The sequence below is a fragment of the Trichomonas vaginalis genome, chromosome II, assembly GCF_026262505.1.
Source record: "Trichomonas vaginalis G3 chromosome II, whole genome shotgun sequence".
NCBI classification, from domain to species: Eukaryota; Parabasalia; order Trichomonadida; family Trichomonadidae; genus Trichomonas; species Trichomonas vaginalis.
In genome coordinates, this window is record NC_067204.1 from 25,935,372 (window position 1) to 25,960,636 (window position 25,265).

The 25,265-nt window shown below is 29.7% G+C and overlaps 8 protein-coding genes and 2 pseudogenes across 10 annotated transcripts, besides 5 other annotated features; 3 read left to right on the top strand and 7 right to left on the bottom strand.

Annotated features, from left to right (window-relative positions):
- Window positions 1–6,914: part of a mobile genetic element that runs on past the window's edge.
- TVAGG3_0611200 (DNA/RNA polymerases family) lies at window positions 2,229–3,323 on the bottom strand (the record flags this gene model as incomplete). The annotated part of the gene is made up of 1 exon (XM_051240058.1): window positions 2,229–3,323. One exon carries the CDS (start codon window positions 3,321–3,323, stop codon window positions 2,229–2,231), a length of 1,095 nt encoding a protein of 364 aa, XP_051097882.1.
- On the bottom strand, window positions 3,774–4,201 carry TVAGG3_0611210 (annotated as a pseudogene). Its single transcript has one exon. A coding segment is annotated over exon 1 (428 nt).
- Window positions 6,915–7,298: 384 nt separating the features above from the next.
- Window positions 7,299–7,349: a mobile genetic element.
- Window positions 7,350–9,111: 1,762 nt separating this feature from the next.
- Window positions 9,112–10,689, top strand: TVAGG3_0611240 (ATPase activity, coupled to transmembrane movement of substances; the record flags this gene model as incomplete). Its single annotated transcript, XM_001308035.2, has 1 exon — window positions 9,112–10,689. The coding sequence occupies one exon, from the start codon at window positions 9,112–9,114 to the stop codon at window positions 10,687–10,689; it is 1,578 nt and encodes a 525-aa protein (XP_001308036.2).
- A 740-nt stretch (window positions 10,690–11,429) lies between these two features.
- Window positions 11,430–13,011, bottom strand: TVAGG3_0611250 (CCCH zinc finger family; the record flags this gene model as incomplete). Its single annotated transcript, XM_001308036.1, has 1 exon — window positions 11,611–12,864. One exon carries the CDS (start codon window positions 12,862–12,864, stop codon window positions 11,611–11,613), a length of 1,254 nt encoding a protein of 417 aa, XP_001308037.1.
- Window positions 13,012–14,278: 1,267 nt separating this feature from the next.
- TVAGG3_0611260 lies at window positions 14,279–14,850 on the top strand (annotated as a pseudogene). Its single transcript has one exon. A coding segment is annotated over exon 1 (572 nt).
- A 112-nt stretch (window positions 14,851–14,962) lies between these two features.
- Window positions 14,963–14,990: a mobile genetic element.
- Window positions 14,991–15,157: 167 nt separating this feature from the next.
- Window positions 15,158–16,492, bottom strand: TVAGG3_0611280 (armadillo (ARM) repeat-containing protein family; the record flags this gene model as incomplete). Its single annotated transcript, XM_001308038.1, has 1 exon — window positions 15,158–16,492. The coding sequence occupies one exon, from the start codon at window positions 16,490–16,492 to the stop codon at window positions 15,158–15,160; it is 1,335 nt and encodes a 444-aa protein (XP_001308039.1).
- A 102-nt stretch (window positions 16,493–16,594) lies between these two features.
- Window positions 16,595–16,627: a mobile genetic element.
- A 144-nt stretch (window positions 16,628–16,771) lies between these two features.
- Window positions 16,772–16,799: a mobile genetic element.
- A 71-nt stretch (window positions 16,800–16,870) lies between these two features.
- Window positions 16,871–18,351, bottom strand: TVAGG3_0611310 (uncharacterized protein; the record flags this gene model as incomplete). The annotated part of the gene is made up of 1 exon (XM_001308039.1): window positions 16,871–17,839. One exon carries the CDS (start codon window positions 17,837–17,839, stop codon window positions 16,871–16,873), a length of 969 nt encoding a protein of 322 aa, XP_001308040.1.
- Window positions 18,352–19,295: 944 nt separating this feature from the next.
- Window positions 19,296–20,591, top strand: TVAGG3_0611320 (protein ubiquitination; the record flags this gene model as incomplete). Its single annotated transcript, XM_001308040.1, has 1 exon — window positions 19,296–20,591. One exon carries the CDS (start codon window positions 19,296–19,298, stop codon window positions 20,589–20,591), a length of 1,296 nt encoding a protein of 431 aa, XP_001308041.1.
- Window positions 20,592–20,961: 370 nt separating this feature from the next.
- On the bottom strand, window positions 20,962–21,411 carry TVAGG3_0611330 (DNA binding; the record flags this gene model as incomplete). Its single annotated transcript, XM_001308041.1, has 1 exon — window positions 20,962–21,411. One exon carries the CDS (start codon window positions 21,409–21,411, stop codon window positions 20,962–20,964), a length of 450 nt encoding a protein of 149 aa, XP_001308042.1.
- A 1,260-nt stretch (window positions 21,412–22,671) lies between these two features.
- On the bottom strand, window positions 22,672–24,989 carry TVAGG3_0611340 (prokaryotic DNA topoisomerase family; the record flags this gene model as incomplete). Its single annotated transcript, XM_001308042.1, has 1 exon — window positions 23,048–24,982. One exon carries the CDS (start codon window positions 24,980–24,982, stop codon window positions 23,048–23,050), a length of 1,935 nt encoding a protein of 644 aa, XP_001308043.1.
- Between the last annotated feature and the right edge of the window lie 276 nt (window positions 24,990–25,265).

Below are 25,265 nucleotides of genomic sequence, written 5' to 3' on the forward strand. Positions count from 1 at the left end.
AACAAAATTTTATTTTTATATAAATGGATACCCCACAAGCTCAAAATTTACCACGAATCATAACAAGGGAGGAAATGATAAAAATGATGCAAGAACGAATTAAAAACAACAAACCACGAAAACCGAGAAGATGCGGTTATGCAGTAATGATGGAAAGAAGAACCCAGAAGGGTTCGGCGTCTCGAAGAGACGTTGTCGAAGAGGAATAAAATTAAATTTGGATGAGTTTAAAAATTCATCTTTATTAAATTCATCTCTTCCAATCAATTTATTTATTCTATTAAATTCTTTTATTTTTGCTTCACTCAGTTTAAGGATTGAACGGTAAGTTTCTAATTTTTCGATTATTTCTTTCCTCTCTTTATCGTTTTCAATTACTTTAGTTTTATGGGCATCAGCCCCGCCGCATTGCGGCTTCTTTTTGTAATAGCATATTTTTGATTTAATTCTGTTTAGTTTCTTTTATATTCATTGTCTGGACTCTGAATCTTAATTGAATCAGGACTCTTGGCTGCTTTGTTGTCACTCATTTCTTACGAAATAAAAAAATTAAATATTATTTAAATATAATGGAGTAATAAAATAAATCGGAATTTCTATTAATTTATTGTCAACTTCAACTAATGCATTGCCGTTAATATATCTAACAAATTCAGCTATTGTGTCAAATCTTCGTCTTCTTTTTGTCATTGATTTATCAGTTTTTCCATAATCGAGATGAATCAAAACTTTATCCTCTTGTTTAAAATTCATGAGCCCCGAATTAATTTGTTCACGTTTAACATCATTTAACCTTTCCATTTGCTTTCTAATATATTCCCATTCTTTTGAAATATCATTTTTCATTTCCACTGGTTTCATGTTTATAGTTCTATGCCATGTATTATTGTAATAATATACTAACTGCTGTATGATGGAGTCATGATTTCCATCCCAGTATATCGACCGTTAACCCCTAACGCATCTCTAAGAGTTCTCATTACCGCATCAACTATTTTATTATGAAACGTATATGGAGAGGATGAAAAGAAAAAATTAATTTGTGGGAAATAATGAGCCATAGCTGCCTGAAATCCTTTATCACCATCACCCCTGATATTATCTACTCTTTCATGATCTAGTAAGTATTGTATAGCTCTTCTTGTTTCCTGTTCTTTTCCCTTTCACTGGAATGCAATATAAATATCTAGTGTTAATGTTAATGGCAAATAAATAAGTAACGTTTCCTTTTGAATATTCCGGATGATCGATTTCGTATGAATATGGATATGGAGCAAATGAAGGGCGACTAAATTTTTCCTTTAACGGTTGAATTTTCGGGTCAATTGGTTTATTTAATATCTTGAAATCCTTTTTAAAATCTTTTTGCTTCTTTAATGTTTGAAATGGATATAATAAAGTGAATGATGAAGGATTAACTGAAGGAGGAGGAGGTATTGTCGTTGGAGGTTTTGGTGTTGCAAGTGGTTTAATTTTATCTGCTTTGATTTTGGATGATGAAGTTTTGGATTTCATTCCCCCCTTCATTAATTCTGGATGTATTCTATTCATTTGTTTTAAATATGCTGTATATAAAGGTTTGATATACTTTCCCGCTTCGAGGTTATGTTGAAGGATGAATTCCAAAAGTTGATCTTCATTTAAAAGTCGGGCTGAATATGATTTAACTAATGAATCATAAATTAAAGCTTGTGCTTCATTTATGGTCTGAAGGACCCGGGCGTTTTGCACCTTTTGTTTTTGTTCCTTTTGTTTTTGCGGCTCATGATTATATAATTTATATAATTCATCAATATCTTCTTCTGTTAATACTTTATTTTCGAAATCTTTCAACTGTTTAAGTTGTGATTTAGTTTTTCCCTTTGTATATTCATTATTTTTAATTTTGTCTTTAATTTTAGAAATTATTTTATCATGATATTTCAAAATTTCATTTTTATAATATGGATAATAATAATCCATATTATCACCCGTTATAATGTTATTATGTTTTTGGAGATATGATTTTAATTCATAATAATTAAGAAAATTTTGATTAAGTACTAAATCATAAATTAAATTTTTTAAATCTGTGTTATCCATTTATATAAAAATAAAATAAATGTTTAAGGGTGCCCACCTCTTTGAATCATAGTATCAAAACCATTATTTACATATTGAATCGCATCATTAACGGTTCCTTTTGTCTCTTCTGTGGCATTTTATTAAAAATAAAATTTTAAATTGTATTAAATAAATGGCATACAACATCCATTTTCACAACATACAGCCTTAGTGTGTGCTCCTGTTAATGCAGTCTTACCGATTGTTAAGCGAGTCATTGACCCGTTTTTAAGTTGTAAATTAATATTCTGACCATCAAATATCACTTTATCATTTATTATATCCAAATAATTTTTAGGTGTTAATTGTTTATTTTGTCGTAAACTAACACCTTTCATTTTTTGTGCAATCTTTTTAAAATCACTTCCATCAATTGAACCGTTGAATGATGTATAACACTTGGGACATAAAGCAACCATGTTATCACCTTGTTTCTCAATTGCTAAACCCAATAACTTCTTCTCATGTGCTTTTTCTTCAGCTTTATTCTTTAATTTAGGTTTAAATTTCTCATCAAAACAGAAGAAATCAAAAGGTGCGAATTTGAAAATGTTTTTATCATAAAATTGTTTATCGGTTATAATCGCTTGAAATGCTTGAGTGTTAGGAAGATTTGGATCGCCAGCAATAGCCCAATAAGATGAATCAGTATCACCTTCAATGAAATGAAAACGATTAACATTCATGCATTTATACATAAAATCATAAATGAAAACCAAATACCAGTATTTAGCGTTATCTAAAGTGAAGAATGCCTCTTGTAAACATGTTTCACATCTATAAAATCTATCTTTGAGCATCACTTGATACGTATCCTCTCCTATTTCTCTTATGTTTTTAAACTTATTTGACATACATGCAACGCGTGCCTTCTGTGCATTCATTATTTTAGTCTTTGCGTAATTTTGTGTATTCATTGCATCGTAACCATATGATCCATTAAGTGAAATCTTGCAAAATAAACTTTTTCCTTTATTTCCTTCTAATTCAGCCTTTTGTCTTTCGTTCATAAATTTGTTCGCAAATTCATTAAAACAAGTGTTTTTAGTAAATGTTAAAATTGATTGAATATCATCGATGATAAAATGAAATCTGTCTATTAGATACCAAAGATAATAAGATGAAAATGGTTGATATTGGTTGTGTGTTGATGCTAACTGAGTTAATTTTCTCTGTTTCTGGTCAACCGGTAGATTGTTTGATTTCATGTAATTATACATAAAACTACCAATTGTTTTTTCATCTGTGATAATATCTAAGTTTCTTATTATCGGTAAAAAGTTTATGTAATCATTAATGTATTTTTCATCAATGTGACCCTTTACTTCAGCCACGAATAAAGTATTTTTCTTTCTAATAATTCCCAATGCTTTTGCTTTCTTTGTTGCTGTATCACAAATGATAACACCATTCAATCTTCCCGGCATATACATTTTATGGTCAGTATATTGAATGAAATCATGAGGATTAGATGAAAATGATGAAGGATATAATGAATTAAAATCAACACCAACGAAATGAGTCATAATGTTGGTAGTGTCCTCATTTGATACAGTTTTAGTTTCTGGATTATATGAAAGTTTATTAATGTGCGTGATTCCTTTAAGATTAACACGATGTTGAACATTTGATAGACCACCAGTAATTCCATTACGGAGAATGTGATAAGCTTAAACTGAATCTAAAGTCATTGGTAAATTATTTTTTAATGCATAATTTCTTAAATTGATTCTTAAACGTTGAACATCTTCATCTTTATTTGATTTTACGACATTGCAATAACAACACATTAACTGACAATTTCTTTGGTATGTGGTTTTTCATTATCGATTCTATCCAATGTTGGTTTATTTGCATATGTAAACGCTTTACCACACATTTTGCATTTAGATGAAAGGATTAAATCGTGATAGTATTGAAAATCATCCATTGAAACATTATTTTTAGTATCTCTTTCTGCTTTTTCATCTTGTTTCTTATATGATTCAATTTTATATTTCCAATACTTTTTCATTAATTCAAAACTTGATTCTATCTCTTCCTCAGGATATTTTTCATTAGGATTAAAGTCTTTATATGCTAAAGCGTAACGAATCATTGAAGCATTCGATGATAAAGAAAGATTATGAAGCATATAAATTTTATAAACAAATGTTTCTTCAATAATTTTATCGATTGGGTCAATCATAATTTCAACATCTTTATTACAATAATGAATAAAATATTCTAATCTATTCTTAAAATTTTTAGCATCATTGAGATATATTTGATAATCACTATCTGATATAGTTTCTTGAGTTAATGCTGAATAAAATGAATCTTTCGTGAATGGTTCCTCTTTATATAATTCTTCTTCGGAATTCTCCCATGTGATAAATTGATAAGGGAAAAAGGATTTAACACGTGATTTATTGTTTCCGAAATCTTGAGTGAATTGGTCTAATGTCCCACCCGCTATATAATTTCTGATGTCAATAAATCTCAATTCATATGGAACGTTTGTTTTCTTTACAATGATTTGCTTAAATTGTGAAGATGAACCCAGCATTGATTTTATTTTCCATTTTGCAGTGTTTAAATCATGAAGAATTAAATTTAAATCAAACTTTCCCGAATTAAAATCTATGATATTCACTTTATTGAATTCCTCATCTAGAAGTTCTTTAAATGCTTCCTTCTGTTTTTCATTTAATGTATGGGACAAAGTCCCCGCCGTTTGTGGCTTCAATAATTCATTGTATTGACTCATATTTGATTCAACAACTAATGAACAGGTTGAAAATAAAAATTCAATCCAATCAGAAATAAAAGAATCACTCGAAGTTAAGCAAAAATTCCTTGTATATGTTTTATCATTTAATTTAACCGTTGATGATACCATGAATGGTTTTAAGTAAGCGTTCAAAGTTGCACACACAGAAAGTTGTAATTCTTCTTTAGTCTCTAATGTTTCAAAGTCAAAAGTAATATAATATCTTGTCGGTTTATAATATTCCTGCAAATTGTGAGCTAATAACCACTGATATATCTTCTGTTTCGTAATATGTGGTGCATATGGTTGCTGTGTCTTTTGCAACTGAACGTCTTGAATTAATCTTCCATTATTTTCTTTACATTTCTCACAATGCTTTAAAAATCTTCTTTGGTTTTTCCTTTCTGGATCATCACGGATAGAATAAACTTCTTCTTTACAATATGGACAAACTTTATAGCCGGTGAGTGCTTCAACGTCTGTTATTCTGTCAGCGTGAAGTTTTCCACATGGACTCTGTGTTAATAAAATATTTACTGTTTCAAATTCTGGATCTATCATTGTTGATTCCACTAATGGAAAGTCTACCTTATTTATGTCCACGTCTTCTGGTTGAGGATCACAATAATAGAAATCAATATTAACATTTAACATTCTCGCTAATCTCTCACTTTCTGATGAAATGTCAAACCCTTCATATGCATCTATTGCTTCATTTAAATAGCTTCTACGAGTTTTAGGATTAACGCCATCAGGAATGTTATAGAAGCGTTTAAATAACCTTCTACCTTCTGCTCTAATTTGATTATCATTCATTTTAGCTGTTCCGTTTTTGTTCATTTATGTAAGAATAAAAAATTAAAAAATAAAAATAAAGTTTATTTTTTTAAAGTCCGTAAAATGAATTAAGAACACATAAATTTTTATCATCTGCGACGTGACGAATACATTTTAATTTACTCAAGAATGCGTACCCTGATACATTAAATCTAATTCCTGTCTTATTTAATTTCACAACTTTGAAAAGGAATGTATGAATAGTTATAAAATTATGAGAAGATGTTTTATGGGTTGCTTCCATTTTTTCTGAAATAAATGAATAAATATAATGTTTATAAGTTTTCATATCTTTTATATTCTTAATAACGAATGGTATAGACCTTTCCACTTCAGCTTCCTTCGGTGCTGTTCTTTCATATGAAACATTATTAGTATCTTCAACAATGAAACCGCAATCACATAAAATTTTATATGTTCCAATGGTTTCTTTTGATATTTTATCTAATAAATCAAAAACTTTATCAACACCTGTGCATTTATTTAAATAATAATTTGTGTAAATATCATGATCTTCTTTCTTAATCGTATTAGTTGCATATGTCACGTTTTTAAGAGCTTTTTTGAATTTCTCAGAATCGAGAGGGGGTGAAAGTAGGATACAGGGGTATTCTTCATTATCAATAAATTGTAACTTATGTTTACGAATAAATTTAGTACCTTCTTCTGAAAGTGTTTCGTCTATTTCACCATCTAATAAATTTTGTGTTGATTCTGAGACATAATTGTTATATCTTTCTTCATGAGATTTCTGTACTTCTGATTCTGAAGCTGGGATATTCATTAAACCCTCTACTTCATTTTCATTATATTTTTCAACTTCTCTTAATTCCTTAATTTTTTCATCTATTTCATCTCTTATTTTTTCCAGTCTTTCAATTTCATCGTATTCATCATCTTTAATTCGTTCTTCATAATATTCGGGGAAAACATCAGGTTCTTTAGGTTTTTCTTCTTCAGATGTGGGATATAAGAAATTTATAACATCATCTTTATTCATTTTTCCATCATAATCTAAATCATTTAATAACTCCGCGAATTTTTTACAATTTCTTAAATAATATTTATCAACTTCATAACCCACCTTCTCTAATATATCCTTTATTTCCTCGTTTGTGAATCCTAATTTTTTAACGTTGTTAGTTTTGACGCTCATTTCATACAAAATAAAAAAATAAAATAATAAACATAACTAAGTTTTAATTTTTCGTAAGAAGTTTATGAGGTCTTTGATTATGACACCATTGATTCCATTCAGGATTTAAACAATGTTTAATTAATCGCGGAATATCTGACATCGTCTATATATAGCTTCTTTTAATGATTTATAAATAAATATATTTTAAAATTAATGTTAATTTTTTAATGATTTATTTTTTAAAAAATTTTTTATTTTTTATTTCATTATGTATGGGCTGAGTGTAAATGTCTTACAATTTTGAAAATTTTTTAAATCTTGATTTATTCAAAAACGTAAGAATAAAAACCGTAAGAATCATACATTTTTTACTTCATATGTTAAAAAAAATGATACAAAATCACTCGATATTGTATGAATTCTTACGTTTACAAAAAAAGTCACTAAATCCTTCATATACTACTACTACCCTCCCTGTTTTTGATGTTTTGTCACTTTTTCAGTAATTCTTATTGTTTCTAATGAATGAAACTGTGATTTCTGTTGTAACAAGCCATTCAATAAAAACATAAATGAAATTTGTTCTCTCAAAAGAAGACATTGTGTGCCCATAATAATTGTACCTAACTTTTGATATCATTCTCGTGATCTCTTTTACAAATGTGTCAGTAAATTCACTAAAAGAGCTACCTCCGAACCAAGCATTTTTAGTAATATTTAGGTTTGTTGAAATATTATAGAAATACTTCTCTTTCTTGTCTACTTTGATAGACATTAATTCTGTATAGGTTGAATAGTTGTCAAATTCGCTTTCATCATCGAAAATCCTACTATAATTTGAATAATTTGCAAGAAAAGTTGTTAAATCATTTCTTGGATAATAAATTGAGCGGAATTCATAAAAGTCTTCAATCGAAGAAAAATCCTTAATATCTTCTCTAACAGACCAGGAATCAAATTCTTTATAATGTCCTTTTTCGTCTTTTGTGTTCATTGCATCAGACTTTGTTGGTATTGTTAGACATAATAATATCATTAATATGCCAAAACATGTTGATATATAAAATCCAAGTCTGTGAAAACGGATATCGAACAATATTTTCAAGTAAGCCTTATAAATACGGAGCTGGGCATTGCTGGTATACCATCCAGGCTTTGCAATAAGCTCATCTTGAAGAGATGATTCTCTCATTTAATGGTTAAGTATTCAATTATTAAACATCACCGTTGACATAACACAAATTTTCAGAAATTTTGAATTGGAAGTTTACGGTGAAGTATTTCTGAAAAACGATACTGAATACTGTTTCAATTTAATCATCTAATCATTGTTGTTAATTTAATCCGAAATTTTTTACTTCATTTCAATAAATATAGCTTTCAATTTTTTACATCATTTCAATTAAAACCATTATATCATGAACGTGAAATTGTTTAAGAATCAACTCACGGGAGTCATGTACAGGAGGCTGCTTGTATATTGGAACTCTAAGTTTTCTTTTTTGATCAATTTTATTTTTTCTTTATTAGTTGCTGGCCTTGTTGGAATTATTGCAATATTGATTCATGGGATAGTAAAACCTCGTCGCGTGCAAGGATTGGAATTTACCAATTTTGATCCAAATAATTTAACATTTGGAAGGATATCTATTAAAAATTGCACAAAATGCGACGATATTCAGAACAGATTATCAGAAAAGTTTTCTTATTTCATCAAAAAGAGACTTAACGCTGATTTAAATTATATTGATTTTGATAATTTTGAAGATTTTAATGATTATCAATTCGAGAGGGTTATAGATCCAACAAAGTTATCTAATATACCATTAGCATTCCAAGTATATGAAAATTCATCAATAATTAAAGAAAATGATGTTCCAGAAGGAGAATTAAATCTTAGATTTCTTTACAACTTAACAATATTAAACAGCTTTGAAACTTTAATAGGAGCATTATTGAAATTTTGTTTGATGAACTGGAGAAAAAGGATGTTGATGTTCATTAACTGTTCATGATGAAAGACAGTTTGTTATAGATACTAATATTGAATCAACATATGAATTGATCTTTGCCTTATTCATGCATTTGCCTTAGTAATAATTGCAGCCAATTTTGTGCATAAAAAATTCAAGATATTAAACACCTGTTCGAATATATATCATATGTGGACTTCTAGATTTACTTATTGACAGGAATCGTTATTATTGATTTAATAATCATGACAATCTTTTCAATTTGCGTTTTTGTTATTTATTATTCGATAGGAATATTATTTTTCAAGATGTTTGTAGCCAAAACACTGTTCTTTAATTGGTTCTGCTCGATTTTACCACTCTTCTATTCATATTTTTGGTCATTTCTTATCAAAGGAAATGCAGGTGCAATTGTTTTCACTATTTCAAACTTGTCAATTCTTATGACAATCTTAATTACTTCATTCTCAATTGAAGAAAAGAAATACCCAGCAGTTTATTCAATATTAACATTGATTTGTCCTTTCGGAAATTGGTTTGGAGCTTTTTGGATGATTTCAAAAACATTTTCATTATATTATCCAGATTTACCAAAGAATATTGATTTCTTCAAACAAGGAAAATATGTTTTAAATATAATGTATGCATCTGTATTTGTTTACCCATTGATCATTTGGCTTGTTGAATTTTTGGTGAAGGTAATCAGTCATAAGATATCAAAAATGTCATTTGAATCACATATCGATGATTTTCATGCGATAAAAGAAAATCTCCAAATCACTGAAGAATCCATTCAAATTGAAAACAATGTAAGAGATCAACCAAATGATTATGCAATAAGAATATTCAATATTTCTAAAATATTCAAAGATACAAAAGGTCAGCCAATTTGCGCTGTTAATCAAGTGTCATTAGGTATTAAGGACAAATCAATTTTCGGTTTCTTGGAATCAAATGGTGCTGGAAAGACAACATTGATGAAAATGATACTTAAAGAAATTCCTATTTCAAGTGGTACAATTGAAATCAACGGTCAAAATGTTGAAACATCTAAAATTACAAATGTTGCAGTTTGTCCTCAATTTGATGATCATTTGACAGAACAATTAACTGGACGTCAGAATATGAAATTCTTCTGCTATTTGTTTAATAAGAGTGGAATGGAAGCTAATGAATTGATAAAAAGAATAGTTGAAGTTATGGATTATTCTCAGCATGTCGACAAAAGGATTAAAGATATGTCAGGAGGAAATAGAAGAAAATGTGCTGCATCAATTCCATTCTTATCAGATTATAAAACTATTTTATTAGATGAACCAACATCTTCTTTGGATCCAATTGCAAGACATCATATGCATGAGTTGATCAACCAGTACAAAGGAGAAAGAACTTTCATGTTATGCACACATTTGTTGGATGAAGCGGAAAGCTTGTGTGATAACATTTCAATCATGATTGTAACCATGGTTAGTGGCTGTATATTTACAGTTGGAACACCACAATACTTGTCAAACAAGTTTGGAACTGAATGGAAGATTGATTTGCTGTTAAATTCTGGAGATAAAAACGAAAGTGAAAAAGTTAAGAACTTCATTGCAATAAATATTCCTTCTGCTGTTATTTCAATTGAAAGGAAAGGTTCAATGATATATTCAGTCCCGAGTCAGAGCGTTTCTATTACAGATCTTTTTGAAATCCTTCGGAGAGGAAAAGACAGCGAAATTGGCATCAAATTTTTCACTTGCTCATGTTCAACATTGGAAAAAGTTTTCATGGAAATAGTTATGAGATCAGAATTAAAGGCACAAGAAGAAAAAGAATTGAACCAACAAGGCGACAACATCTCGAGCAGTGACTCTAATAAGCAAATGGAAGCCATGATTTAAATATGATATCAGCTTTTATTATTATTAAAATCTCTTGATGTTGACTAAACTTATTTCTTCATTAATATTTATTCTTGTTTCGAAAAGATGTTTGTGATGAAGTTACAAAGCTTATTTCTTCATATATATATAACCCATGAATGGAAAAAAAATTGAATTTAAATAATATATAAAGGCAATGTTTAAATGCAAAATATCAAAAATGTACTAAAAATATTGTCGTTTCCATTATTTTATTTCTTATTTTGATAAGAAAATTCGCTCGAAAAATAAATTTTGATAATATTAATTTCAAAAAAAAATTGACAAATTATTTTTTCATGATGAAAAATGTTAGGATTCGAATCATTTTCTTAAATTTGCATTTTTTTAAAGAATTTTTTCAGAGCTTAATATTGTACGGGTTACTTGATCAGGGGTGGTACTTGTCGTTCCTGAACCTAATTCCACTTTATAAATGTATTTTCAAATTAATCAATGAACAAAGGCTTCACAATCAAGAATTTCAGCACAATTTCAAAAATCTTTTCTAAAACTAGTCCAAAACATTTACATTTAAAGTTTTTTATTCGTAATCAACAAAGAACGATCTGAAATCACAATAATCTTTTAATACAAATCTATTATATCTATAAACAGCACTCATAGTGTTACTATTTATCCCAATTATTTGAAAATTTATCGAATGATTGTTTTGAGTTTGTATTCTTTTCTTTTACGTTACATGATTCCACACAAATTTGTGTTTCCTGATTGTATGAGTTCATAATTTGCATTTTTCATTGAAATTGAAAAAAAATATTTAAAAAATATGAAAATTTTCGATAAATGATTATACTATTTATTATATTAATATAAAAATAAACCCAATTGATATAGAAAACAACACTCTATTATAGAATATTTCGAACAATAATATCATTATTGAAGTCCATATTCAAATGGAGGATATCCAGTATTCATACTACTCCTAAAGGATATCGTGTACTGAGTAGGCGTGTCAACAGTCACTTCCGGTTCGAGTCTCCTTCCGAACTCTACTCTTGGAGCTGTTTCTTCGCCACAAATAGCCGAACAAAGTGAAGCACTTAATGGTGTTGGATGCAGACCGGCCGACTTGATGTCAGGGGATGCAAAAACAGTTTTGGCGGGTGTTACGCATCCAAGTAACTTATTGATGTGGTGAATGCACATGTGAATTTGAGATAATGACCGACCCATGATAAATGAGAGCACTTTTTGAGTAGAAGAAGACAATCCACCTGGTGGAGGTGGTTTAACTTGAACTATCTTTCCTTTCTGCGGCTCAGCATTCAAGTAAATCGGCATATCTGCGATAATTGTATTTACAAGATTTAATTGAGAGAAAAACTCTTGTAATTTTCGCTTGATTTCCATTACATCCTTAGTATTGACTGCGCATGTGGCTGTAGTTGATGAAGCAATGGCGTCTGCTGTTGAATTTTGTAAATTGAGGATTGTTTCCTCGATATTGTCTAAAGAATCAGGAGCAATCCTCAGAATGACTTGTTCTAATTCATGATTTGTCAATAACTCGAGCTGTTCGAGTGTAAAATTATTACATTTTGCCGCCCAATTAAGATTTATAATTTGGGCCACATTTTGTAATGGACATTGTATGTAATCAGGAATTATAGTATATCCAGACTGATCTACAAACAAAATGTAATCACTTTGATCTTCTTCCATTCTGGCCTTTGCTTGTTCAGCATTAAGGAACATATCAGTTGACGATAATGTATCTATGCAGCTGCTGCTAAGAGTATCGCGAATTCTTGAAAATTGCGATTTAAATGTTGTGTTTGCCAAAATAATCTCAACAACTGGATTTCGAAATGGCTTTACACGTGATTGATCTTCAGCATGGAGTGGTGATTGAGCATTATAATGTGGAGAAGAAACAACTGGTCTAGGAAATTGAGTAAAATCAATGGGTGGACCAGTATATTCAGGACGACGCGGATCTTCATCTACTGAATCTCCATGAAGAAAACGACATGACCATCCCCAATCGCACTTACCGAGTTTCCAAAACTTGCATGGAGTTAAATTAAGCTTCGGAAAGTCACCTTGGCCACGAATATGTGGACTATTACCTTGATTACGTGGATCTGGAGTTCTGGCTTGCCTGAAATACTTATTTTGTCGCTTCATTTTTTTGAAAAATTTTATTTGTGAGAGCGTAAACAATTGAAATAATTAAATCAATAACGGGTTGAACTCATAAAATTATCAATGATAATAATATTCTTATTTTTTTGGAATTGAAAAGAAAATGGTCGGATCCTTGTCAAAATTCATTTCAGAGACACCAATTTTAAATTCAAAAATAATTGAACAACATCTTTAAATCTGCCATATCCACATGAATACATAGCTATTATCAGGGTGTATGGATAGCACTCTCGTTTCAAATGAATTTACCCTATGTGTGTTGATTAATTAAATTAAAGTTTAAAAGGGAAATCTTGAATATGGATTAGCCATAAAAGCAAAAATAATGGATATGGTAGTAAGTGTGATTAACTTATCCTTTCTATATTGTTCCAATCAGGAACACTACGTCTTGCTTTGTTTTAATCATAAATCATTATATAGAATAACCTATAGATACGAATATTGGATATTGATAAAAAATTATCCATGATGATCAACAATTCAATTTCAAAACTTCAGATCTGAGCTTTAATCACATACCTGTAATTTCCAAAATTTAAATATAGGATCAGTTTCTTCTTATTATAACGAATTGCCAGTCATCAATAATTTTCAAAATCTTCACAATGTGATGACATTGAGGGCATTAAGCTCTTTGTGGGAATATTATATCATAAACCCAGAACCCGACAACTTTTATATTTAAAGTAAACTCTGTAAAAAACAATCAAGAAAATTATTTTTCCAAAAGAAATTAATTATTCCGATAAACACACAGTTATATTGAATAAAAAGTAGGTTTTGCATTGTGTTTTTAGAAAAATGAAATTTCTTTGTTTGCAAAAGGCCATTAGGGGAAAATAAATCATTTGAGATATTATGCAATCCAAAAGATGTTTCGGACAAATAGAATCACTCTCAATTATTTGAAAAACCCCTTCAAATATATTGTGAGCCTCATAAAATCCCCTATATGCATTTTTCGTAGAGTTCGATATCCTCAAAATGTTTGTAATTAACAACGACTCAATTTTTGAATATATTCTCAATTTTTTTATTTAAAAAACAGCCATCACCCCATCGAAAATTGATTTCCAGTACGGGAAATATTCCTTTATTGATGAAAGTTTTCTAAGGAATGGCTATCAGCCAGTTTGCAATAGTTTAAATTGCAAATTTCATTATCCTTGCAAAGATAGCATACATTGTACACCAATACAATTAGATCTTAAAGTTGGTAAATACTATTTTGAAGTATATGGTGCAGCTGGTGGAAATGAAGGTTATGAAAGATATCTTCCTTTTGGAGGATATGCAGCGATGCAAGTTTCATTACTCCGTGAAATACCTTTATATCTTTATATAGGAGGAAAAGGAGGAGTTTGGCCAGAATCACCAGAAATGGCTTTCAATGGTGGGGGCTGGGGAGGTCGTGCAAATTCAGGGGGAGGTGCAACTGATTTTCGAGTAACACAAGGTGAATATAAATCTAGATTTTTGATTGCAGGAGGTGGTGGAGGGACAGGAAGCGGTAATTTTGGTGCAGGTGGCGGATTAATTGGAGGGGATTACAATAATACCCCATATACAGGAGGCAATCAAACACATGCTGGAATTTATAGTAATCAATATGTTGGTACATTATCCGGTGGCTTTGGCTATGGTTACTCGGCGAGTAACTCAGATAGTTATAATGCAGGAGGTGGTGGTGGCCTATTTGGTGGTTCTAGATCAGCAGGTGGTTCTGGTTTTGTTTATTCTGAGGATAAAACACCAGAAATTGAAAATCTGCCAGATTCGATAAAAGTTGACAATCCTGAATTGAGTTATTCAACAAATATAGGTCATGGATATGCTATCATTACTTCGTTATCTCCTTCAGAGTGCAAATGTGTTCAAAAATGCATTTGTTCAAATGAAGGTTTCTTTCTCAGGAATTTTCATGCAGTTCCATTCATGTATAGTTATTTGTTTAAATCATAATAAAAACATTCTTTTCTTGAAATTCATCAAATTAATTTTTCCTGAAGAAGAAAATCTTCTTTTTAAGTTTTAAAATTATCGAACTCAGAGTTCCAGTAGAAAAGAGGAAATTTTATGCGTGCACTTACCACTTTCTGACAATTTCACAATTTTTTGACACCCAAGATTTTAATTTGAAATAATATTCTTCGCGTCTGGCTCTCAAAATTTGAGAGAATTGAAAGGTTTACACGCAAAGAATATGATATATCCCAATTTTCTCAGATCAAAAGTTAAACTTTTTTCCCTATTAAAATAAAAGATATTATTATTGTGCATCGAGCATTTTCAAAATGTTTGATGCCGTGAATGATAATTCTTCATCAGGAGAATCAAAATATGAGTGAATTTGGTCGTAAACTGTTTCATCGGAAAGTAATTGATGAAATCGTTTCCTTCCACCCATAGATTCTTTATTGAGGACGCGTTCAAGTGCTGCGAGCATTATTTTAACGTATTTTTCTGAGTTTTCTGTCAAATAATCAGAAAGTGTCTCGAAAACGTCGTCACTCACAACTTTATCTATATAATCGAGATCTTTGAAGTATATAATCCATGAAATACATAAACAACAAGACATTGAAACTTTAATACTTCCATTAAGAACTGAATCAACAAGATAATCAACAAAACCATCAATGTTAAGTATGTGGTCGATCAAATCTGGATGACTCATCATGTTTGAAACAACATCAATTAATAAATTTGAAAATTCTTGGTTGTTATGAGAAAAATCAATACAAAAGTTGATGAAATCTAATTTAAGTAAAAGGGATGATATCTGTGGCCATGAAGACATCTCAATTAAAAGATCAAGAATTGAATTTTTTTCTTTGTCATTTCCATTAGTAATTACTGACAAAATAAACGTCAATTTATTTGTATCGATGCCAATACACTCGATGAAGTCAGCTTCAACAAAAAATCGCTTCAATAATTGAATAATTAGAGGCGTTGTTTCTTTTACTTTATCGATTGTAGAATTGAACGAATATTCAAGGCTTGGATACAATATTCGGTAGTATTTGTTGATATATGATGGTTCATGTAAAATTATGTGATAATAAGTCTCAATACTGAGTATATATTTCTGTATTTCCCAATCGAATGGTTGCTGTGGCTTTTTCATGAGAATTAAAAGTAAATTCATGAACTTTGGATGAGAAATGATTTGGTCAACGTAATCTACGAATGAAATAGTAATTAACTTAGCAATTGTCAAAATAGATATAGTCTGTAGTTGTTTTCCAGTGGTTACGAAGTATTCAATCCATGATGGGCTCTGTGTAAACAAATTTATTAATCCATTTTCAATTAACGACGGAAAATATAGGGATTGGTCATATATCAATGATGCAATTATATCTAATATAATGTTGATATGCTCATAATCTTTGTCGTATGAGAATAAAGCCTTAATAAAATTACTTTCAAGGACAACTTGAATACGATCTTTCGGAAAATGCATTAAATAGTGTCTGTTAGAATGTAGCTGATGCAGTAATTCATCAGTGACCTTTCCTTCGTTGGTTTGAATAATAAATTGAGATAAAACTGATTCATATTTATATATTTCATCAGGATCAGGCAAGCCAATATCCATATTTCCAAGTGTTTGGCGATCAGCTTGTCTGAAAACAGAATTTGATGAAATCAAAATTAAATATTGCGAAAAGTGACAAATTCATAGATTTTCAAGCATTTTTTAAGGGTGCACTTACCACTTTCTGACATGCTCTCAATTTTTTTGACATCCTAGCTTTATATCCCAATTTTCTATAATAAAAAGTTAATATTTTTTTGTCGGGAAAAGGTTAGTTCCTAACATGGCTATTATACTTTTTTGTCATTAAATTAAACATATGTTGATATTATCTGAGCGTGTCAGAAAGTCGTAAGTGCACCCTTAAGGGTGCCGGAAAGTTAGGTGAAGCAATTTCGAGAATTGCTCATATAAGAAAATAAAAATGATTTTATAATATTATCTGATATAATGACATTGAGTGGAAAATAAATCAATTAATTCATCATTTCGATTGTATTGGTGAATAGCAGCTGGTTTAAAATCACTGCTGATCTCATGAAATGAACCAAGTTTGCCAGTAAACAAAATATCTCCTTTAGATTTGCCATTCAAAGCCACTCCTATGGTAGCTAAATTTGGGTCAGGTGTAATATGAATGCCCAGAAGTTTTGGAATTTCTCCGTAAACATATACATTAAACATAGTTTGATCATTCAGCTGTTTTTCACCAGGAATCCATGATGAAGACAAAGCAGAAACCAATTGATAAACAGAATCTTTATCTCCCATGAAAAGTCCAGCACAAATAACATTATTATCACCAAAATATTCTGGCCTTAAATTATTAATTTCTAAGATCCAATTCAAATTAAATATTTCTTGCATTATCTTGATTTTTTCATCACTTACATGAAGAGATTTATCTTTAAATGTGAATGGATCACTTTGGAAATGCGTGTCACCCCAATCAAAATAAAGGATTCGATCAATATCGTAATAAAATAACTCAATAAAAGATTTGATAGAATAAAAGCGTTGATACATTTTTTCGTATCCGATGTTACAAAATAATGTGGTAGGAATCCATTCAACACCACATAATTCGAATTTGGAATCAATAGGTTTATCTGAGAACATGAAGATTTTACCTCTGAAACCAACACTTCGTAAACTGATGGCGGAGTATGGTTCTGGTGATTTACCAATGTTTGTCATGATACAAACATCTCTTTCAGTGGAACTACTATTAATAATTTTTTCTTTATTTTCATTATCAATGTAACAGCATTCGCATTGTGAATAATCAATTTTCTTGTAAAAACTTTCTTTAAGTTTATTCACTGAGAAATTTAATAAATTATCATCAATATTTTTATATGGAAACAAATTTGCATAAATATCATTTGCTGTAACTTTCATATTCATTCGAATATCTAATTGAGGACTAGAAATTATAATTACAATTATAAGTAACGCTATGATATGGAAGCTCTGTATCAATATGTAAACTGAAAATAAAATTAACGCACAATTGATAATGAAAGTAAGAATATACATGAAATTAAATTTTCTTTCTGTTAAAGAATATATTTTTGTGCCATTGTAGTTGATTTTAAGGCGTATACAATCGGATGGATACCAATCAGTGATAACACGGAAAATAACTTTATGGGTTTCGGGCGAAATTTGTTCAAAAAGTTGGCCTTCGAACTTAACTGACTTAGAACTTGTGATGTTGTATGTTTTATATGGGTTAATAGCAAACATTTTGCTTTGTTTATGGAATTTAGGCGTAATTAAAATACTTTTGAAACAAAAAATTTCAGGAAGTTCTATTTCAAGAACTTGTGAAAGACAACTGTCATAATTATTTTTAGCAATCGATGGATACAAATTTGTTATGTATTCGATACTGTTGATATAGAATAAGAAAAAAGGAGAACATAAATTATCAAAAAGTGACAAAATATATACTGAAATCAAATTGAAGATCTATTATATTCAACGCCGATGCTATTAAAATATAGTTTGAGTACGGTGCACGGTTTCAACCTTTTTCTTGAGTTCTTCATTTTCTGTTGAGAGTTGTGAATTTGAATTTTTGAGATTGTCTCTTTCTGAAGTAATTTCATCATGCTTTTTCTTGAGTTCGGCGTTTTCTTGATCCATAAGCTCTAATTATTCAATTAATTCAGCAATTTCATCATCCATTTCGTATAAAAAAAAATCGAAACTTTTTATTTTGAATTGAAAATTGGTTGATCTTGTTACATCTTAATTTCATTTTATCCGTGCTGAGTTATATACGATTTCCATTATAAAAATATGAAAAATATCAGAATCTGGAAAAAACAATCTAAATTTATAAATTTACTCTGCTGTTTAGCATAGCATTAATTCACATTAGAAATCAAATATTTTCATCAGTCTCTTTTAGATGAAAACCAAACCTCCAATGAATCAATATCTCGAAATCAAAGAAAATCAAATTTATATAAATACGTGTTCATTTTTAGAAACAAGGATATTGATTATTCCAAGAAAGACGTTTAAATATTATTGTTGGTTTTTGATAATTTTTTTTTCTGGTTCAAAAAACAAAATCATGAAGAGAATTAAAGCGTGTTGGCATTCTAAAAGAATGCAGACCCTTAAATATAAATATTAATGGTTGAACAATTAAAACAAAGAAGATTTATGCAGTTTGTTTTTCTGATTAATTCCAAGAAAAATACTTTCTTAATAAATCGATATCATCATATGAAGAAAATCTAGATCTTAAATGTGATAATTTCATAATGAATCCCTGGGAAAGAGAACCATATGATAAAAATTTTATATTTAAGAAATGGTGGTAAATTTTTTCATAATTTTTTTTATCATGGGGCAAATAACGAAATCATGCAAAGAATTAAAGCGTGTTGGCTTTCTGACAGAGTGCGGACGATTTAATATCAATATTAATGGTAAAATAATCAAAACAAAGAAGTCTTCTGCAGTTTGTTTTTCAGATTTATTCCATGAAAAACGTTTTCTTGATAATACCATATCATCATATCAAACAAATCTAGATCTTAAATGTGAAGATTCAATTGTCATACTTTCAGAGTTTCTTGAAACAGGAAAACTTGACTTTGAAGAAGATGAATCACATTATCATGATATATTTGAAATTGGAAAACATTTTGGAAATCAATTATTCATAAAAATATATGCAAAGCATGTTAAATTAGACAAATCTATTACAAAAGAAAACGTTTTTCAAAAGTATGAAATTTCAGTTTTTGAAAATGATATTATAACAGAAAACGAATGCATTCGATTCATTTCATCACATTTGTATTGTTTAGATGACAAAGATATCATTGAACATTTCGCGAAAAATGGCTATGAATTTTGTGAAAAAATCATTACCTCAGACGAATTAAAGATCGACAACGAAGATCATTTATCTCTTTTACTTTTATCAATCTGCAAACAGAATGATACATTGTTTGACTTATTTAGATACATCAAACTTACATTTTGTTCACGAGAAACATATGACATAATTTATAACTTTTGTATTGAACATTCATTCGAAAGAGTTCTTCTTTCTATATATAACGAAACATTAAAGAATTATCATTCAAATCTTCGAGAAAATATTGAAATCTCAAATGAACCTATTTCAACATTCGAAAGACCTATTATTAAAAATCAATTTACAATATCAAATAACTCTTTTGATGTTAATGGAACTAAGTTAGTAGGTTATAACGAAATTAAAATGGAATTTACAGCTTCATCTGTTTATAATGGAAGTTTATCAGATATAAATTCTTATAGAAATGATTTTGATTTCTCTACTAATAGTTCCCCTAATTCATGGATAAAAGCAGATCTAAAAGGATATAAATTAAAACCAACATCTTATACGTTACAATCTAGAATTACGCATGATAGTTGTTTATTGAGGAGATGGAAGTTAGAAGGAATCAAAGAAGATGGAACAACTGTTGTATTAGATAATGATAAATATTATGAATTTCAACAAAAAGAAATCAAAGAATTTCCACTTCAAACAAACGAATATTTTGTATCTTTCAAAATAACTCAAACAGGAAAGAATTCAATTGATCGTGATTTTTTGCAAATAAGTATTTTTGATTTCAAAGGTGAATTAACAAAAATATAATTATCTTTGAATACTTATAATTCATAATGTCATAAATTACTGCATTTCATTAAAAAGTATTATATATTTAAAATACAAACAAAATAATCGAAAAAATTATATGAATTTCTCTAAATTTTTCTAAATTTATTAGAAAATGTTTTATTATACCAATTTTATATATAAATCACTATTTATTTTATACAAACGGAATAGATTAAATTAGTTGATTCTACCGGATTAATAAATAACCCAAAAATAATTCTTGCCCTTGATGGATTGAAGGAGAAAATGTGAATTATATATAACTCATGTTTGAAATTTAAATTATAAAAAAATTAGAAAATTAAAGACAGAATTATAAACAGTTTTTAGATACAAACAAGGGCAATTAATGGGAAGCGTGTAGTGAGAATGAGTGTGAATGTGAGCTTCTGCCACGGTGGTGAGAAGATGATGACATTCCGTGACGAACTCTGTTATTTGTAAACCAAACATTGATCTGGTCACGATTTAGACCTGTTTTCTCCATCAACTCTTGCTTTTCGGAGGATGTCGGATAAGGATTGCTCTGATGATTCTTCAACCAGTGCATAAGGACAGAACGTTGGGAATCTGAAAAGAGAGTGCGCTTGCCCTCTTTTCTCTTCTTGAGGGATATGTCAATGTTGACTTCAGGTTCATGTAAAGTGATCTCTGGTGGTAAAATTGTCATCATTGACTTGTCAATGGTGACTCCACGGCTCATCATTAATGTATAGATGTCTGGGAACATGATGTGATGATCAGAATCATTGAACTCACTGCAGGATTCGCTGGATGACATACTTGGAGAGTACATCAGTAAAATGAATGTTCGGTAGGTTCTATGACTATTCAATTTGATGATGTGTTTTTCGGAATTTCAGATTCAATAATTGATATTATGTAATATTATATAATAAAAAATTTGAGAGCTGTAAAAAGCTTTTAACTAATTTACATGATAGGAGAGATTGAATTAATTGAGGGCTATTGTCATTTTTTATGCTTTTGAAAATTAACACATATAACATAGATGAATACATTTTTATAATTTAATATTTTTTAAGAACTTTCACAAATTTTAACATATGCATTGAATCCACGATTATTTTGAAAGGGAAAACATTCAGAAAGATTCAGAATGATTTAAGAAATGATTAATATAATATCAGAAGTGTTATATTTAACGTTGATACAATTAATTCAAAGCAAGTTTTCAATCATCCTTTGTTTAACCATCTTGAATTCTAACCAAAATATTATCTGATTTTATTATTTAGATGATGCGATAAATAGCCAGTTCATTCTCACAATTTTTCAATGAATATTGATGGTTTTCCCGGCTATCCAAATTATCAATTTCTATTCAAAAGAATTTTTTATACACCTATTAAACTAGAGATAACAAACATCAATTTTACTACACTTTTATTTTTTGACGAACCGATTTGCTGACAACAAAAGTTATACTTAAGATTTTGCTTAACTACACAGATAATCTTAAACATTATCATATATCAACGCAAGATATTAAGTAAAAATCTAGAACTACCAAATGTCGAAATTGAAAAATTTTGTATGAGCGGAAAATAAATTTTTATTGCAATTAATGATCCTCACTCAGGAAACATCGGTTATGAATTCAATAGCTTGATTGAATTTTCAAAAATGGTTGTTTCAATTTAAATTTCAATTTCCGATCTTTTTAAAGGAACATCTTTCTTTGATTATTGAAATTTTCTTTCAACAAATATATTCTGTAGATTCCCGATGCAATTTCATTCAAAATCAACAGAATTGCTTTTTCAGAAAGATTGACCTTCATTTAAATTAGTAATTTCTATTGAAATCAAAGACTTATATATGAGTAATTTATTTGACATATGACAATCCAATTAAACACATGTTCATGAATTTAATATTCTAATCCTATCAGCAAAAATTGACAGAAGCATTATAAAACGATCAGTTTCTTACAATATCTTCTGAGTTTATCTTTATTTATCATACTTACTTATGATTTCGGACTAAATTAAGAAATTTCAAGGAAAAAAATTATTTATTTTTTTAAAAGCTTAACAATATCGTTTATAATAATAACAATAAAATATGATGTTTAACATAAATAATATATATCTTTATATAATTATATAATTTTTTTTTCTTTGACTAACGATACTTGACAAACAAAACTTTACATGGACAAAGTATCGTTTGTTCTCAATTTCGTCATCTAATTTCATAATGTAAGAAAATTTATCTTGAAAACTAAATTGATAAAAGTTATGAATCTCTTGTAGACTGAATTGCAAGATACCGACAAAATTATTGGAATATTAATTATATTCGTAGAAAAGTGAAGTCAAAATTCTAAAGATTATATGTCAAAAATAATTTTCAGAACATTACATGTCAAAAGTTAAATTGAGAAGATTATTTGTCAAAAAATTAAATTATTTTGGCTTAGTTTTTCTTGGTTTTCTTGTTGTTGATGACGAATCTTTTTTCTTTGTTTTGTCATCAGTTACCGCACTACTTCTTTTTGGAACTTGTCCTTCCACAGGGAGAGGAGCGTTGTACGGATTATTTTTCTGTCTTGCGAATTCTCTCATTAAAACCGCGTACATTCTTTCAGCGTTTTCATATGCATCTCTATATTGTTTGATGAAATTAATTCTTACAGCATCATAAGTTTGTCTTCCACTTGATATATCCTGCAATCCTTGTTCCATTTCTGCTCTCAGTTTTGGTTTCATGAAATCGAATCCCATTCCTTCGTAACCATTATTTAATGCCAAACCAAGCGGTGTCGGTTTAAAAAAGTTGTTTTCTTGAACAACGTATTTTCTTTCCAAAATTTTTGAAATGTGTTCTTGGTACGTTGCATCTGTTCCTATTCCTTCCTGATTCATCTTCTTGAGGAGATCAGGTTCAGTTAGTAAAGGAGGAGCTGTTGTTTGTCCTTCATTGAATTCAATTTTTGTAGGTAAAATGTTTTCTCCGATTTTGAATTGAGGAATTTTGTTTCCTTTGAAAGGAATGTATGGATATATTTCATGCCAATTCGCTTCTAATACTCTTGTTCCTTTCAAATGGAATTTCTCACTATTAATATCAAAAGTGACACGTGTTGCCAAAGAAACTCCATCTTTTGAACAACAGGCCAAAAAGTGACGACAAACAAAATCAAAAACTTTTTGTTGATCGGGAGTGTCAAATTTATCTGGCACTTTTATCGGATAAATTGGAGGGTGTGCGTTATCCGAATGCTTTCCAGCTCTTGGGGGAACAATCTGCTGCAGGATTTTATTGGAGTACTGTCCGATTTGGCCGTTGAATCTTGTGAGTTCATTTACAACATCGAAGAACTTGAAATCCGATGAAAATGAATCAGTTTCTGTTCTTGGATACGATATGCAACCGTTTTGATACAATTTTTCAGCGGCGTCCATTGATCTTTGCGCACTGATTTTCAAGTACTTTGAACATCTTCTTTGTAGCTCAATAGTACTCAACGGTAATGGCTTGAACGATAATTCTTGGCGCTCATCAACTTTGAGGACTTTTGCCATCGGATTGTCAAGAATATAGGCGTAGATGGCAAATGTTGACAGTTTACAGAATAATCGTTTTCTGTCCCATTTAAGAGTCACTTTTATGTTGTCTTTGGTGATTATAGGGTCGATCTTCCAAAAATATTCGGGAACATGTTTGATGTGATTTAAAAAGGCTTCTACAACAAAGCCAAGGGTAGGAAATTGACATGATCCGAATGAAATAAGATCGGCATCTTGTAACATACCTTTGAACTGCTTCTGGAAGCGTGTGAAGGCGGCTCCAATACGTAGATCGATTTCTTGGCGTAGTTTGACTGCTGCTGCGTCGTTTCTGTTGATAGGTGTGGGATTATTGAATGCATGGATAATTTCTCGTGGTGAGAGGCCTGAAAACCGGGCACGTTTGAAGTCTGCGCGCTGGTTAACTTGTTTACATATTTCTTCAACTTCTTCTGAGATTCCTTCGCCTTCTCGATCATTATCTAGCCAAAGGAAAACTAAATTGACACTTCTGGCTTGCTGTTGAAGATTGTCAACAACATCTTGCATGTTGCTTGTAACACCACTGATAATTCGGCAATCAAATAACTTGGTATTTCCAAAAGTTTCCCAGTTTTTGTATTCTGGTGGGAAATCATAGTTTAGAACGTGACCTGCAACTGATGTGAAGATAACTTTAGCATCTTCACCTTGGAAATTGCGATGAAAAACAAAGTTGTTGTTGTATTTGGATTTACCTTTTTTCGTTTCCATGTGACCATTAGAAAGAATGTTAGCAGCTTCTCTTGCAACTGATGGCTTCTCAGCTACACAGAGAATCTGCTTTGGCATCCTTCAAGAAATAATAATGGGGAAGTAATGTAAAGTTCAGAAATAAGTTCCCTTGGGGAATGAACAATTAAATAACAGAATATTTATTTACATATTCTATACGCATTGGAAACAATAACTAATCTAATCAATTTTACCTGGATCAAGATAAAAATTTGATTCATATGAATATTATTTCTCATCTATTGATAACAAAAATGTATTCAATATGTTATTATTGTATCTGAAAGGAAATTCAAGAAATGAATGACAATCCAATTTAGATAATTATTTAATCGATGCT